Below are 19,059 nucleotides of genomic sequence, written 5' to 3'. Positions count from 1 at the left end.
CACAGTGGTTTATTGAAGAGTTATTACAGTGTGAGTTAAATAACAACCTAAGTACTATAACCTATAATCAACGCCGCCTGCTTTTGTCAATAAAGTGATATAAAGGTTTCATAGTATTATTGACTATTTTAATTGAGTTATTGAATATATATGTTGTTTATTTTTATGACGCGATCGCTATCCAGGAATGCCAGGGTATTGAGCAAGAAATTATAAACATCCAAAAAAGGGTTAGAAACCCGAAGTATGTAGGTAAGTTAAGTTAGAATAGACTAGACTATATCATAACTAAGCTACCAATTAACAACATAATTTACAATCAACGATACCGCACTTTAGATATAGAATGAACTTTTGTAGACCATCCTCACTGGCTCTACACGTGTTTTGTAGACTATGATACTTTATAGTAAAAATAATTGTTTTTCAAAAGTTGTTTAGCTCTTTCTAGGTAATACATGAAACATGTTAGTAATTATAATAATTTTTGAATGGATTTAAAAAAATATTTTCTAAGAAAAGCACTACTAAAATACTGATTTTTAGTAGGTAACTTACCGTTGTCAATGCTAGTGCAAATGTACAAGCCTCAACCTCAATCATTTTAACTTTTGGTTAAATTCAATTCAATAACAATTCTGAACCATCTTCCACTTATCCAAGTGGTGTTTGAAAAAATTGTTGAGGGTGCAGTAATAAGTAAAATGTATGAAAAAATCCAAGAATTATATTAAATAATGATAATATCGTATGACCTGGCTGGGTCAGGTCTGGTGTCTGGAGTTTTCATATCGCAAGTGATTAATTTCAGGGCCTCTGACAGTACCGAATGACTACTTTTCAGGCAGCCGGGACCGACGTGCCCATCCGAAACACGCGAGTGGCCCGATAAAAACATCTTAAATCTTATTAATATTTAAAAATAAAGCTCTCAAGTGCTGATTTGAATTTAAAACTTCAACAATTTTCGGGGTGGGGTGGTGTCCTCCGGAAATGAGAGTATTTCTCCATCTGATGAATATGTGTCTGGTCAATGCTTGGATCGTGTATAGAGAGAAAAAAGATAAAATTCCATTTCTAGAGTTCAAGTCTTCAGTAGCAGGAAGTTTATTAGCGATTGGGAGTCAGATGAAGAAACAAGGTCTTCCATCTGAAAACTCAATAATAGTGACGAAACGAAAAATTGCATCCAGTGTCATTCCAGAGATAAGATTTGATGGTGAAGATCATTGGCCGAAAAAAGTTGAAGGACGAGAAGCTGTGTACGTTTGGAAAACGAGAAAATTGTAAAGCTTTAAGCGGGTACCTTGTTTACACGTCGCCAGCTACTGGAACAAGTCGGGCGACTGTTGCCGTTTACACAGTACCTGCCGGCTGGTGCCACAGAGGCTACGCGGTAGAGGGGAAAGCTGGTGCGCCAGTAAAACAAAAATATTTGTTTTGCTGGAACTGCCAGCTGCTGGCGCGTCCTTGGCTTGCTGGCTTCTCCAGTTACTGGCGTGAGCCGTTTACACAGTGCCAGTCGTTGACATCCAGTGACTGGCTACCTCAACTGGCACCGTGTAAATCAGCCCTTAGTGTATATAAGCCAGTAAATATTGTAACATTTATAAATAAAGAACTCTAATCTAATCAGTTACCCCTTAATAACAAACCTCCCCAACAGCCTGACATAATATGAGAAACATGATAAATTATGACTCCAAACGTGTATGAATATATCCCTTTGACCATTATTTTATATACGCATCTGTATTCTAATTTGTCTGTGGTCTAAGATGAATCCAGTGTTAGTTCTCATGGATTTGGAGCTTTTCAACTTAGATACTTTATTTTTGTCAATCTTTCTTTCGAACAGGCATTTGCTAGTTTGGTCTAACTCCTGCCTCATAGAAGAATATTGGTCTAACTTGATTAATGCGTTTGCCCTTTTTGTTTTGTAATATTTTACTGTACCGTATGCTATCCAGATCTCCATTGGAATTTTATAGTTTTGAAGCAAAATATCATAAATGAATCAAATAAAAGTAAATGATAATACCATAGAGAAACAATAGCTTGATTAGCGATATCCCATGGTATAGGGCGTTTCTGTCACCACTTCTACTGTTATCTGAAGTCGATTACTATCGACTATTATTGTAGATTTTTACTGTTTTGTTGGGGTGAGAGTGTATGGACGGCACAATATGAGAGACTACCAGCGTCACACAGCTGCATAGGAAAGAGCTACGTGGACTATCTGCTTGAGATAACAGTAAAAGTTGCGACATAAACGCCCTATACCATGAGATATCAAGCTATTGTTTCTCTATAATACTCATCTATTCCACTATCCATGACGAACTACAGGTAATAATCCGTTTTGAACTATTTTGACGACTCTTAGAGTCTAATTTTTGAATATAAGTTATTGAAAACTAGTACTCACATGTGGAGTGCTTTCGGATTTTTTCAAATCTTTCGGATTTTTTTTAAATGGATTTTAAAAATCCGAAAGCGCTCCACATGTGAATACTAGGCAGTTCTTAATGACTAATAGACCTATTCTAAAATTAGACTGTAGTGTCGTCGAAAATAGTTCAAAACAGTTTAAATGATAATATTACAAAATGTACTAACTTAATTTGATATTTTTTTGTTGAAAATTGGTTCAAACAAAATTGAAATGAAACTAACGCATAACAAATAGTTTATTAATCAGAAATCATCATTTGACTGTTTTGGATATTTACAGATAAATTTTGAACAATAACTTTGATATCTGAAAGTATATATATTATTCATACACTACTAATCGACAATACAAATGAAAAAATACATCAAGAATCATTGAAAAAATATCCCAAGAACACTTTTATTTGAAACAGCAAGTATATTTAAATATATATAACAGGAACAAACAGGCAAGTGAAATATATTCAAGTATGGTATAGTCACACCATGATAATAGGAATAAAGCGGTGGTTCACATTGAATTGAACCGGTATTATGACTACAGTATCATTGAGATGAAAATAAATTTTCTCACTTTGATTACAATCAATGGTAAAATCTTAAAAGAGTTCCTACTAACTTTTTCTCTATTTGAGATACTGTAATGGTCCAGAAAATACATAACACTGTCAAATACTATCTAAAATGAAGAGTGAAAGGAAGTTTTGCACAACAAAAACACACTCCAAAAGTTCCCAAATTTTCATATCGAAGGCACGCTTTTTTAAATTCTCTCTTCAACAAACTTTTTCTTTAGAAATATAAAGTGAGAGGGGGAATTTGACGAAGAAAATATTTTTATCATCTCTCATTTATCTCACCGACTGCGATTCAGAGATGTTATTCCGTGATATTTCAATGATTATTAGAAGAAACATCATATATAACGACAGAGACACATCCTATTCTGAATTTTTTGTGAGTCTGAATTATTTTTGTGACTTAAAAATCAATAATATTTCATCCAACACATTTAATCGGATTCATGAGGTGATAATAATCAGTAAACACTTTTTGTCTTCAGATCCTTTAAGATTATGACTGAATTTATAAATTTATTAAGTAACATCATAGTGGGCCCTTTTTTTAAGTTTTCAATATAAAATAGCGATTGAAAAACACAATTGATTTGAACACAATAAATTAATTTTATATTAAAAACTTTTCAAAAAAGGGTACTATGATGTTATTTTATGAAAATAAAATAAAGTAGCCCTGAATACATACATTTCAAAATTTATTGTGTTTTGAAAAGGATAGAAGTAATTTTTATTAAATTAACAGTCCTGGAACCTGTACTATTATCATTAACAAGAAGACATTAAGTTATTCATAGGGTTACAATAAAATGAGTTCTAAATTGGAAATTGTGTAGTTTTCATAGTAAATATAAGCGGCAATTAGTTATCGGTGTGGGCTGGTTTCTACATTTTGGCACTTCACATTATAAAAGACGAAAATAATCAAAACAAGGTACAAACAACCTTTTGGAAAATCTCACTTATGGAACATTATTACATCAAATATTTATAACCTTGTTTACAAGACGAGTAATTTAAGGTGGAAGCCCTGAATGACAATATGAATAACAATGAATAGAATCTCATCCAGTATCTATTGTTATTTATTAACGTAAATACAGTACTGACTTCAATATAAAGCCATTTGTGGCTACATGGCACTTCCTAAGGTGGCGTTTTCTACAAACACATTAAACGTGGCGTTTCCTTTGAACCAATAAATAAAATTCAATCGTGGCGTTTCCTACGAAGAACTGATTCCTTTACTTAACTGTGTAGATGTTATTTTTCTGCTCCTATTCTGCATCTATGGGTGGGAGTGAAAGAGTCGGGTGGGAAGTTTATGGGTATTTTTAGAGAGTTCTGTCCACTTTGAAACGTTTATGACTAATACTTTATTTACAAATATAGAGCCTAATGTGATTGGGAAGTTTGTGGGCCGTGCAAATTGATAGTTGAATACTACTCATATCAGAGCACGATTTAGAAGATCGTGAAGTTAGAAAGATTAGACTCAGTAAAACTCGTTTTTCCACAGTTTGGAATCTTAACAATCTATGGGCAATATATTTTTGACGTAGTCATGTACTTCAAAAAATACTCGTCAACAGGATAAAGAAACGAAACACATGGCAACAACACCAGATTTGGAAGGATCAAGGAGAGGCATAGATTGGATTCCTTTAAGAAAAAAAAACACTTTTTATGGGGAGAAAATTTTTCAATATACTTCCTAGAGAGTTGAAAGAAATAGAGGAGGTTGAATACCTAAAAAAATGAATATTTGGTGGGACTATCCCTATACTCTTTGCAGGAGTATGTCAATTTGACTGTAAGATTTTAGAATCTTTGTTTTCCATCAAAATTTCTGACTTCTGTCTGTGTAAAGGATTATTTTGTGACGATATTAATTATTCTTGTTATAATTTGACACTGTTCAGATGTATTTTGTGCATGTTGATGAATGAAGAAATTTTCAATTTAATTCAAGATCAATTCCTATTTCTACTCTCAATAAGAAGCTGATACTAGTATAATGGATGTAGCCTACTTATGTATCCTACTTCAATATTAGCCATGCTTTTATTGATCTTTGTAATTCTTATTTTCATAAAATCACAATCCACAACTGGTCTATTTCTCAAAATATAGGATGCTGTTGGTTGTGAAAGTAACAGAACAGTAATTTAGAAAATGATTAATTGTTCGTAAGATATGCCTCTCTACGTTACTTTGTGAGGAGTCCCACTGCAAGAGAGTCCATTCATCTGCTCCATACAACAGTAACAGTAACAGTTAACTAACAGTTAAATAACAGTAACAGTTACATTACTGGACTGATAACAGTAACACATATACAAGCAGGCACGGCCCTAGGGACTTTGCCGCCCTGGGCGAAATCAGCAACAGGTATCCCCCCCCCCGCTAACAGGTATCCCGTCTAATTGTTTACTTGAGAATTTATCCGAAGTTTATCAGCAGTTTAAGTTAAAATTGACATTTAAACAATTATTTGACAAATATAAAATAAAATATAAATATTGGGGAACAGTAACACAAAATATCTGATTCAACCATTATTATTTTGGAACAGATACGGTACACAATAAAAAAACATAATTAAGACAGTAGTTTTAAATCAAGAGACTGCAAGAGAGTATTAGGCCTATTTAACTTGCTAAGTAATTAAAACTACAATTCCTACAACACGAGTTTGCTCAACACACCTGTTCAATTAAGTAGAAATCGTTTGACCTTTGCATAGGAAATTCTCCAATTCTTCAAGATCTAGGGACTGAGCTATTTTATGTTCGCTAGACCACTCAGACGTTCCTGGGACATTGTTGATCTTAGATATGTCTTCATTATCTTGAGTTTGGAAAAGCTTCTTATATGATTTTACTATTCACATTAAATATAATTAATTTATTATTATTTGTATCTTTAAAATTTTCCGTTTCTTAAAATTTGCCGCCCCAAAAATCTGCCGCCCTGGGCGGCCGACCAGTGTATATCTAGTGTGTATCAGTAGATATACAGTGTATATCTAGGCATTTGAGACTCATGAGCTATTATTTATTTATTTATTCGTTGATATTATTACAAATCATATGAATATGATCGGGATAGAACAACAGGCTTAGCCCAAAACTATTCTGTTCCCAAATTTTGATAAATAGTAAAATGTCCGAAAAAATAGGACCATAAAATAATATATAGGATATAAAATTGTATTTGTTCTGTATCTGCCATAAGCTGAATAAATAATAAATATACAAGTTGAGTATAGGTATCAGTTCTTTGTAGGAAATTATAACCAATTGCTCTCATAATTCTTATAAAAATCTCTCATGATTGGTTCGTAGTACAGTAACTATATAACCATGGTTATTGTAGTTCTTAGGAAACGCCACCGTTGGGGACGTGCCACGCTACCTAGTTAGTGACCAAATACATTCCAGAGTTAACATTCTCAGAAATACACAGCAATAGAAGAATTCAATCACACTTAGAGGAAGGTCTACAAGTGAATTATATTGATGGGAGTGAAATGGATAACATTTTTCTGTGTCAGAAGAAATTTCAACATCCATGTGGAATAAATTTGAATTGCATTTGATAGGAACATAAATATTACAATAATAATTATTAAAAACATCGCATGTAAACACTAAATTACGTCGCAGATTTCTCGGTAACAATATAATCGTCTACATGGCGTTTGAAATGTTTCTTATATCACATATGTCACTCTCTGATAAAAGTGTCAACTTTCTAGAATAAATTGATCCACTCCCACTATACGGTATACATATATTTAACTCATACGTCAACGATAATGTTCACTTCGCTAGTATTGTTTCCTATATTTCGATCAGGTAGCTGGAGTGAAGTATCTCTGTAGTTTGATCCGGATGCGACGATTCGGCATCTGAAAAATTAGAAAATCCATTAAATTACATCAATTATATATTGAAGAACTATTGAAGAAATTAGAGAAAATTGGATGAATTATTGGAAATTGCAGTTGACCAACTAATAGAATATTAGTTTTATTTCTATTCATACAGTATAGAAAAATTAGGAAATCCATTAAATCACAAAATTTATATTGAAGAACTATTAAAGAAATTTGAAGAATTGTTAGAAATTGCAGTTGACCAACTGATAGGATATAAGTTTTATTTTGATCTATACAGTATGGAAAAATGAGGAAATCCATTGAATTAAATCTGTTATATTGGAGAACTATTGAAAATTAGAGTAGGTGGAAGAATTATTATTAGAAATTGTAATTGACCAACTGATAGAATATTAGTTTCATTTCGATTTATAAAGTATATAAAAAAATTAGGAAATCAATTAGATGAAATCAATTTTATTGGAGAACTTCTGAAGAAATTAGAGAAAGTTGAAGAATTATTAGAAATTGCAGTTGACCAACAGATAGAACATTAGTTTTATTTTGGTTTATACAGTATAGAAATATTAGGAAATTCACTAGATTACATCAATATTATATTGGAGAGCTATTGAAGAAATTAGATAAGTTGGAAGAATTATTAGAAATTGCAGTTGACCACCTATAGAATATTAGTTTTATTTCGATTCATATAGCATAGAAAAATTGGGAAATCCATTAAATCACATAAATTATATTGGAGAACTATTAAAGAAATTAGAGAATCAAGAATCAAGAATTTTATTTGCCATAAAACAACATTACAAAATTTTAAGCAATAGGATTCGTCAATAATAAGTAAAATATCACAAGTTCGACTATAAAAACGAACAAATTTACAAAATACACATTGAACTATTGTAGTAGAATATCACAAGATGGACTATAGAAACGAACAAATTTACACATACATTTTGAAATATTGAAGGTACTAATTAACAGAATAGAAAGCTTCAGACTTGAGCCATTTATCAACAGCAATACAAAACGTTTTCAATGATAACTGCTTAACATTATCTGGCAGTAAATTAAACATGCGAATTTGTAACTTAGAGAAAGTTGAAGAATTATTAGAAATTGCAGTTGACCAACTGATGAAATATCAGTTTCATTTCGATTTATACAGGAGGCTACATAGAGAAAAATAGGAAATCCATTGGATTACATAATTTTATTGGAGAACTACTGAAGAATTAGAGAAAGTTGAAGAATTATTGGAAATTGCAGTTGACCAACTGATAGAATATTAGTTTTATTTTAATTTATACAGTATATAAAAAATTAGAAAATCCATTAGATGAAATCAATTTTATTGGAGAACTACTGAAGAAATTAGAGAAAGTTGAAGAATTATTGGAAATTGCAGTCGATAACTACTGATAGAATATTAGTTTTATTTTGGTTTATACAGTATAAAAATATTAGGAAATTCACTAGATTACATCAATATTATATTGAGAACTATTAAAAAAATTAGATAAGTTGGAAGAATTATTAGAAATTTCAGTTGACCAACTGATAGAATGCTGGTTTTATTTCGATTTTTACACTAAAGCTCTTATTGAATATTCGAATTAATCATCATTTGAGAAACCAGACTCTAATGCTAGATTCCAATAGATTGCCTACCCGGATTGAAGTGATCAAATCCACTGGAATGGTTAAATTCAATGCAACCTACATAGCCCTATTGATAGAGTAGGCATACAATCTATTCTACAATAACTGATAGAATAATACCCGCTGAAATCAATCACATCTGAATATAATTATCCTCCCATTAATCTAAATAACTTTAATCATTGGATAATCCATGAAAACATGGATTAGAAGGAACAACATTCATTCCATTTACTTTTCTCTATTCTCTGTGATAGAAGACAAATTGACTATTACTTTCCAGTAGGAGTTTATTTTATATATGGCAGCACAGCAACCCCCACCCTGAAATTAGTACAGATGATAACTCTCCTTGCTCGTGAACCCAAAGAATGTGGTGAGAGATCAGTCATTCTAAAAAAATGCTGCAAACCTTTTCTTGGGACCCAGTCTGTGCCTAAATCCCACTGTGCACCCCAGATCAACTGCATCAATCTATCTATCTATATCTATATTCTATATCTATATATTATATAAAAGCGAAATGGCACTCACTCACTGACTGACTGACTGACTCACTCACTCGCAGAACTAAAAATCTACCGGACCAAAAACGTTCAAATTTGGTAGGTATGTTCAGTTGGCCCTTTAGAGGCGCACTAAGAACGGATTTGGAAAAATTTCTAAACATACGCTCAAAATCTGCGCTTTTCCAGCGTTTTTTGCGCTTTCTCAGCTTTATCGAGAACAAATGAACAGAAAATGTTCAAATTTACTTCAAAAGCTCAGCTAGAGTGTAATAATGTTGTGTTAGAAGGAATTTGAAATAACGTAAAAGATACGCCCAAAATTAGCGTTTTTTTGCGTTTTCTCAGTTCTTTCATCAAATAATAGACAGAAAATGTTATAATTTGGTACAGAGGTTTAGCTAGGGTCTAAACATTTTGTGATGAGGTGAATTCAATATTTCATCAAATATACGCCTAAAATCAGCGTTTCTCCAACGTTTTTCTCATCGCATGCTCAAATAAAAAATGCAGGTGAGCGAAGCGAGCCCGCTTATCTCATTTTTGGACGTTCCAGCCGGGTGGTCCAGGGGGCGGAGCCCCCTGGCTAGACGGATATGGCGAGCGAAGCGAGCCTGACGGCTACTACAATAATAAATATAATAGTGATGGTGTGTGTGTTTTGCCTCCTTTCACTTTTAAAGGAGCATGCATGATAGCATAAATGAAAAATCTGGTGTGGTACACTCACACAGCATTCCTTGCTCATTGAACTGTAAGCCTCATTCTTGAACGAGAATAATATTCAGGAGAATAACATAATGACGATTGGCGGCAACATATTTGAAACTACGATCAGACTACTGTATATGTGTACCATATAATTGTTCTCAGAGTACTTTTTCCTTTGTGTGAATTGTGAAATTCAATGATTTTTTTAAAAGTCGTCTAAACAGCTGTTCTACAGATGAAATATCTCGACTATTGTGTTCTTTTATAAACTGCTCTACCTACCTACCACATGCACGAGAAATAGGTTACAAAGTCTATTTCTCAAGGATGGGGTGGACCCCTCATTAGTTTCCCAGGAAAGAGACTCTTGCCAGTTGATAGAGCTGATAAATAAAGGGTATGAATTTGAAAAAAATCGGTCAAGAAATTTTTGAGAGAATAGTGGAAAACATGGTTTTTTAGTAACTATCCACCATTTTTCTTAAGAATATTACGTAGCTTCTTAAATTTTCCCAGAAATGAGACTCATGTCAGTTGATAGGGTTTATAAATAGCTATCCATGGTAGAAAATAATCTTTAGAGCCGTTTCGAGAAAACCGTGAAAAACATGGTTTTTTAGAAATTATCCGCTATCTTGAATTGAATTTCTTATTGTCGGATCCTCATGGTAAAAGGACCTAAAGTTTGAAACTTCAAGTGAATCGGTTAATTAGGAATGGAGTTATCGTGATCACAGACATACACACACACAGACCAGCACCCAAAAATCATGTTTTGGACTCAGGGGACCTTGACACGTAAAGAAAACATGAAATTAAGGTACCTTACTTTTTTTTGGAAAGCAATACTTTCCATACCTATGGTAATAGGGCAAGGGAAGTAAAAACAGGTTATTTCACTGAAGGTATGAGTTTTAAAAGGATGTTTGTTGCTCGATTAATCCAAAAGGTTGTATTTTGAGGATGTGTAGGTAAGCAAAATGCGTGTTTTCGACTGTCGAATGCTGATAAGAAATACAGCGCCGGTAAATCCGGTTTGCACGGCTATTGAACGCGATGCTCTTCTCAGTGACGTCACTAAATCAACCAGTTTCCGGCCACCCTGTTTCCGCAATAACTATGACTGACATCAGTGTGATGCGATTTTGCCGCCTGACCACTGCCACTGTTATCTGCCCTCTGCCATCACCATCAGCACGCTCAAAAAACGCTCGATATTGGGATGGGAGAGCCATTTAATTGGGCGTTTACAGGGATGAGCAGCAATACCCTATCTACCACCCCATGCTGTCCCACTCGTGTATCAATGGCAATAAAATTTAAATGGATTGTGTTCAACTGCCCCAACGATCCTTCTTGTTCGGCCCACTTCTATAAAAATGGCTCGCCAGTATTGCTGGTTGAAGCTATGAATAAAGGAGCCTATAGGCTATATCGCCAACACTACAGCTCCAACATCAAACAATATTCATCCATTCAAAAATTATTCCATATACCACTCCCAGTGTTTGTCAATAAATTGTGAGAAAAACACACAAAACGGTCAAATTCTTGTAGCTTCAATCTACCACATCAAATTCTCAAGTCAAAGTGTTTGTCAATAAATTGAAAAAACACACAGACCGGTCAAATTCTTGTAGATTCAACTTTTGACATTTTAAAGTCAGAGTGATTGGTTTGACTTTTTGCCAGTTATCTCCAACTTCTGAGGAATAATAAGCTGCAAATTCACCACATTAAATTTATAAAGTAGATGAATTTAGAAAAAAAACACAAAATTGTCAAAATCTTGTAGCTTTAATTATCCCATAACATTTTTTAAAGTCAAGTGATTGGTTGAACTTTTTTTCAGCTCTCTCCATAATAAGCAGAAAAAAATGATAGGCGAGCTTTTTGATCAATCAATAGGTCTAATAATTTAATTATTATTGTACTTATACCCCCCATCATCATACACAAATCTATAAACTTTATAAGGTAGGATAAAATTAGAATAGTTATCCTATAGTTCAGTTTGTCCTCATCAATAAATAAACAATGAGAAATTCAAAATAATAATTATACTCTTCAATGTTTAATTCCATTACGAACTGCTTGTTAAATAATCACTTTTGAACAATTAATTACGACATAGCAGTCAGGTATTCATAAATGAAAGCTATTAACTTCTACTCACATTAAAACTGTGCAACCTTTTTTTCATTATTTTTTGGAAATATTTAAATTAATATTGGACGCTCCTTATATGAGCATTTGAATTAGTGAGAGAGGAGCAAATAATTTTTGAAAATTTGAATAATTTTTATAACATTTCTGTATATCTATTCACGTTTTCTCATAATCAAAGTGTAGCGCTTTCGGACACTAGGCCCTTCATCAACACAAGCTATATCTCAATAATAGCTTAATATGATAGAAATCGATTTACATCTACCAAAGAATTTTATTTTATAGCAATTTAACAATACAGCAATACAATTATATTAGTTTTCTCTGTAATACCTATTATTTGCACAATAATTCATAACTCATCAATCCTTGAAGCCACTTAAATTGCAGGTTGATTGGGCTATAATAATTAGAATACTCATTTCACACCTTTTGGCTTCATTTTACAAATTTCGAATTTTTGAATCATGAACTGTGATTATGAATACAGTATGGTATATGATGTAGTGATAGTGACAAGAATACTGTTCTCGAGGGGATTTAATATTACATTTTCATCTATTTTCTATGAACAACAGTATTTGAGAGATTGAAGAGTATAATGAACATACATGTTTACATGTTCAAAGGCTGTATAAAAACAAGGAAGCATCTCACTTACAACCACCATGAGAATGTAACATCATAACATAAAACTTATGTGTTGTCTGTGTAGTTCAATTTGTGTTTGAAAAAATAATAAATATTTATTATAAGACGATTCAGTCACTAGAGCACATACATATCTCAATAATAGCTTAATATGATAGACATCGATTTACATATACCACAAAATTTTATTTTATAGCAATTTAACAATACAGCAATACAATTATATTAGTTTTCTCTGTCATCCTATTATATTAAGCGAGCAATTTCTGTATTTTTATATCTGTTTATCTATCTGGTTATTTATCCTATACTATTAAACGAGCAACTTCCGTTTATATTTAGATGTTTGGATGTTTATATGTTTATAAGTTTGTATTCACCGGATCTCGAAAACGGCTCTAACGATTCTCACGAAATTCAGAACATAGTAGGTTTATAATATAAAGATTCGATTGCACTAAGTCTCATCCCTGGGAAAACTCGTTGAAGGACATTAGAAGGATAATTATTATTCATCCTTCGATAAACAGATGATAATAATTATTTCGTCGTCTGTTGGTGATAGAATTGAGTTAGCGAGTTCATGTGTGGTGGACTGTGCCAAAATTATGACTCAGCTGTGAACTTTTGTAATCATTCAATCAGGTACCTAGTGCCGGTTGCAAAAAACCGGGTTATTCTCAATCCTGATTAATTCCAGTAGATCCATCTTTTTGAAATGGTCCTCTCTGATTTGGTACACGTAAAATTAATCAGAATTGAAATTTAACTGGCTTTTGTGCAACCGGGCCTTTGTGAGGGAAATTTTTGCATTCCTCTGGGAATTAATCTCAATTTACTGTGATTAGATAGAACATTTCTGTATGAACTATGAATGTTATTATAATTCCTTCTGTCGTAATAAATTTTAATGCTTTTGTACTCCAGAGCGAAGCTCGGTCCCCGATATTAATTATTTATATCTGGTTATTTTTGTTCACCGGATCTCGAAAACGGCTCTAACGATTCTCACGAAATTCAGAACATAGTAGGTTTATAATATAAAGATTCGATTGCACTAAGTCTCATCCCTGGGAAAACTCGTTGAAGGACATTAGAAGGATAATTATTATTCATCCTTCGATAAACAGATGATAATAATTATTTCGTCGTCTGTTGGTGATAGAATTGAGTTAGCGAGTTCATGTGTGGTGGACTGTGCCAAAATTATGACTCAGCTGTGAACTTTTGTAATCATTCAATCAGGTACCTAGTGCCGGTTGCAAAAAACCGGGTTATTCTCAATCCTGATTAATTCCAGTAGATCCATCTTTTTGAAATGGTCTCTCTGATTTGGTACACGTAAAATTAATCAGAATTGAAATTTAACTGGCTTTTGTGCAACCGGGCCTTTGTGAGGGAAATTTTTGCATTCCTCTGGGAATTAATCTCAATTTACTGTGATTAGATAGAACATTTCTGTATGAACTATGAATGTTATTATAATTCCTTCTGTCGTAATAAATTTTTAATGCTTTTGTACTCCAGAGCGAAGCTCGGTCCCCGATATTAATTATTTATATCTGGTTATTTTTGTTCAACGGATCTCGAAAACGGCTCTAATGATTTTCACGAAATTTGGAACATAGTAGGTTTATGATACAAAAATTCGATTGCACTAGGTCTCATCCTTGGGAAAACTCGTTGAACGACATTAAAAGGATAATTCATCCTTGGCTGAAACAGCTGTGAATAGTAAAAAAGTGAGTGAGCGAGTGAGTATGTGAAAAATCAAAATATCGCATCCCCGAAATTCATAAGATTACATATGGCCAGCTGTGAAATATAAACACGATCCTTTTAGAGAATTGTGTTCTATTTATCAATAAATGAAAATTACGTATGAAGCTCGGTTCCCCGATATTACCTATTATTTGCACAATAAGTTTATAACCCATCAATCCTTGAAGTCATTTTAAAGTGCAGGTTGATTGGGCTTGTGTTAACTCCAAATAGCTGTTGAACGTTTTCCAATTAAATCTATACCACTTTAAAGCTGCGTTTACACCAAAGTTATTGACTTAATCTTTATGGATTCTATTAGATTGAACGGAACATGACAAACACATATGTTCATCATGTGTATGATAAGTTATGTTCAATCTAATATAATCTATAAGGATTAAGTTAATAACATTCTGTTATTAACTTTGGTGTAAACGCAGCTTATTTTTCAACTGAATTTCTCTCCCATAAGTTTTCTTGGACGTTTAATTTACGCACGGTATTGTGAAATATCAAGCCCATTGATTCTTTCTCTCAACACTAGCCACCTTCAATGGTAGTTGGCCTCTTCTCCGCCAATCTAAATGCTAATCAGAGCTTCCCCATGACCTCGGTGATCCAGTACCTACTTTCTCCATTGCAACCTCGACTATGAGTCGAAATGCGTATCAACTCTCAATCTTAACTGCCTTAATCCACAAGCAGCTTTTCCTTCCCAGAGAACTGCATATTGTTTCTCTTTGTCTATGGAATGGGACACAGTGGCTGCTATTCTTCCATCATTTCTCTTCCTCCTGGTTTTCTCTTCAGTTTCCTCTTTCCAAGTAATGATTCGTCAACCATCATTCGCTCAACCCTCCAACTTTTCAACCTCTTTTTTGAATCGTGGACGTTATTGAGATAAAGATCTATCTTCTTCACCTAGGAAAAAGACTATTCTAAACTTTGGAATTGATTAGAGATATTTTCAAATACTCTATTCTATGAGTACATCAATCTGAAGGTCCTTGAGCCGCGTTTACACCTGAGCTATTAATAAAATGATTATTTTCCCGTCCTTATTTAGATTCTATTGAATTGAACGGAACTTGACGAGCATAAATGTGTATGCTAAGTTATGTTTAATCTAATAGTATCTATAAGGACGGAAAAATAAACATTTTGTTGACAACTTTGGTGTAAACGCAGCTTGACAGCGCCACAAAAATGCGCTTTCACTTTCCATCAGCTGTTGTTATTATATCTGTATTTGTACAGAAACAGTAAGATACAGATATAATCAGCTGATGAGAAGCGAAATACACTTGTTTGTTGCGCAAAAGTCATTACGCATCTTATTATTATTTATCGATTTACCATTATTTGATAATATTATTCGAGTTTAATGAATAATAAACTGCTGTAACATGAGATGTGAACTCGTTTCAGTAAACTATTGGCTCTGCTGTGTTTTTTATTGTATTCCTTTTTTGTATTTCCTTTTTGACTTTATATTGCGTCTGATTATGCATCTGGGAATGTCAAGAACAATTTATCACACTACAATAATACATTCGATTAGGAATATTTTGTTCATCTTGAGTGGATAAATAATTTGACTTCACAACAACTGCAATATGCAAACCAATAAGTTGACGAGGATTCTAGTTTCAAGGATGTGAACAAGTACTTTGTAGGCCTACGCTACTTATTGTTTGAGACGTAACTACAATTATTTAACTCGAAGAAGCCGTTTTACCTGTTGGGTTGAGAGGATGACTAGATGTGTCACCGGAACACTGCAAAGAAGCAAGAAATAACGATAAGCCAGAAAGCCACGATGCAAGGCGCTATGATCGTCCCTGAACTTCCATCTTGTACTGCTGCTGGAAGTTCACCAGCTGAAAAAGAGAGAGAAAATATCAAGAATGATAAAGTGAAATTTGCATCTAAAAGTTTCCTGCCTTGTATAGAAGATTGAAAAATCATTCAGTTTTAAATTGAAGATTAGAGAATAATTAAGTTTAAAATTGTATAAAGCTTAGACCCTTCAGGCCGAAACACATGAGTAATTTTTTCAGGCACGGCACGACAGGACAGGAAGCTCTCATATTGGCTGATTCTTGATTCGCTAACCCCAACAGCCAATCGGAGATTTTCGTTTCTGAAGTGCCATGTCAACTCGCCTGAAAATCACCTCGTAAGTTCCGACTCCTACATTGTGGACTATCACTTTCAGATAATTTTATAGATATGGGAGAATGTTAAATTTATATTTCCTCAAGGATTATAGATTAAATTCACTTTCGACTCCTACATTGTGGACTATCACTTTTAGGTAATGTTATATAGATATGGGAGAATGTTAAATTTATATTTCCTCAAGGATTATAGATTAAATTCACTTTGAGCTAACTAGAATACAAGTGCTATATTGATAATTCTCTTATTGATCTTCCGCTTTCCTCTTATAGGTTGTTCTACATAATTGTGGATTCATATTGTATTGTTGTTGAGATTACATTATCCACGAAAGAACTCTTCAACTATCATTAACAATTATTACCAACAACTTTTAGTTACATGAAAAAATAAAATTTAAAATGGGATTAATGTCGAAACATGTTGTGATAAAATAATTTAAAAGGGTACTGAAATTTGTATTTCTATTGATATTAAAAGTAGTCCTAGAGAAAAAGGACATAATAATAATTTATTGATTCTTCTTCACTTTCACAGTTGAAAAAAAAACACAAAATAATTTGTATACATCATAAAAATATAAAAAGAATCAAATGGCTCACAAGACTTTTGTCTGATCGTGAGCCTAAGGAAAATACAAACAAGAAATTACAAAAAGGTGAAAAACAACTATGGTAAACAAAAGAAGAAGAAAAAGAGGTTTGAAAAACTAAAGAAACTAATTTTTTTTATTCACAATACAAACAGTTAAGGGTCCTGCCAAACCTATAGTGAGATTAAATATATTAACAAAAGAGAGAAAAGAAACTACTGAAGAAAAAAGACAATAGTAGTTACATTTACACGTAGCCTACCTACTACAAGTATAGTTACATTTACACGAAATTAGTACTTACAAGTTACAACTACTCAACATTACTTCAACAAAAAAAAATTGTACTGATGTACCATCTTTTTCCTTCAATGAAACTGTGTAGTCTGGTTTTGAAATATAGATTGTGTTTTCACTCTAGTGAAATAATCTTATACAAAAGTTACATTCAATTGTTAATTTTGTCTAGAAATCCTGATGGACACACCATTCCATCATGATATTTCTAGACAAAATAAACAATTAAATGTAACTTCTGTGTAAGATTATTTCACTAGAGTGGAAACACAATCTACATTTCAAAACCAGACTACACAGTTTCATTGAAGGAAAAAGATGGCCATAAATGTCGAGTTTGTGGATTGTAGGCTACTGCAGTTTAATGTGCATTGAGTCTGCGACACGGCGACGGTGGTAGAGTGGTGATGGAGAAGAGGCGGTGATTATACTGTTTAGTTGGATATCACCGCCCAGGGACGAATTTCATCCAGCCTGCATTGTTATGCACCGCTGAGCATGCCACATATTATGTGTGTGCTCTTCGCTAATACAATTATATTATGTGGATTGAATGGATACTCATCAATGGTACGCAGCATGAATGCATGGACCCGATTCTATAAAACAAAGACTGAAGGCTGTCAGCTTGTTACATGAATACTTGACATTGGTCTCCTCTGCTCGGAATAATTCTCTGCTGAATTAAATTGTATGAGATTGTTGATTTAATAGATTATTTCCGAACAAAATTTGTCATTGATGGAACTTGCTCATTTCATCCAATTTTCAAACCTTAAAGCACCTGTTCACTTAGAACTAAGCAAAAGGCTTCACAAAAAATCTGGTGTGGCGCACTCGCACAACTTTCCTTGCCTTCATGAAAATTGCTGATCACCTGACGCTAGTGTTCATGCGCATCTCAAGTCTACTACTATTCAAAGATCTGATCCAGCTGGTGACAGGACAATAACGCTGAAGACACACGAGCTCTGCTATCTCTTCATAGTGAATGATTTAATAGAATCAACAGTTGCCAACAGTTTGCAATTGAAATAATAATATTTTCTCGAATTTCGAGCTTATTTTCAATTTTAGGTGAAAATGTTACGAAACATAAATTGTAGAGATTTTCATGCTCAATCTTTTTCACTTGAAATTTTGTGTTTAAATTGTATCTGAAGCCTGATAGTTGAGAATCTAAAATCAAACTTTGCATAGATGGGGCGGATCTCCTGAAATTTTTACAGATATGGGACTTGTGGCAGTTGATAGAGCTTATCAATGACTACTCTAGATATGAATTTGATCAAAATCGTTGGAGCCGTTTTTGAGAGAATCGCGAAAAACCCTGTTTTTGACAACATTTTCGCCATTTTAGCCGCCATCTTTAATTGAATTTGATCGAAATTGTTCGTATCGGATCCTTATATTTTAAGGACTTTAAGTTCCAAATTTCAAGTCATTCCGTTAATTGGGAAATGAGATATCGTGTACACAGACGCACATACACTCACACAACACACACACCACACAACACACACACACACACACACACACACACACACAACACACACACACACACACACACACACACACACACACACACAC

The 19,059-nt window shown here is 33.4% G+C and overlaps 1 protein-coding gene across 1 annotated transcript in view; it reads right to left on the bottom strand.

Annotated features, from left to right (window-relative positions):
* Nucleotides 1–2,682: 2,682 nt before the first annotated feature.
* The window catches only part of LOC111057601, a 57,660-nt gene continuing 41,283 nt past the window's right edge, over nucleotides 2,683–19,059 (bottom strand). Inside the window, exons 3-4 of the mRNA XM_039421949.1 lie at nucleotides 16,138–16,279; nucleotides 2,683–6,948 (exon numbers count right to left, since the gene is read on the bottom strand). Coding sequence (XP_039277883.1) covers nucleotides 16,167–16,279 — 113 coding nt within the window. The 3' untranslated portion in view covers nucleotides 2,683–6,948; nucleotides 16,138–16,166. The remainder of the gene's footprint in view (nucleotides 6,949–16,137; nucleotides 16,280–19,059) is intronic.

This window comes from Nilaparvata lugens, chromosome 2 (genome assembly GCF_014356525.2).
Source record: "Nilaparvata lugens isolate BPH chromosome 2, ASM1435652v1, whole genome shotgun sequence".
Classification (NCBI taxonomy): domain Eukaryota; kingdom Metazoa; phylum Arthropoda; class Insecta; order Hemiptera; family Delphacidae; genus Nilaparvata; species Nilaparvata lugens.
The sequence above is the reverse complement of the archived record's forward strand: the minus strand, read 5'-3'. Positions and strand labels throughout refer to the sequence as shown.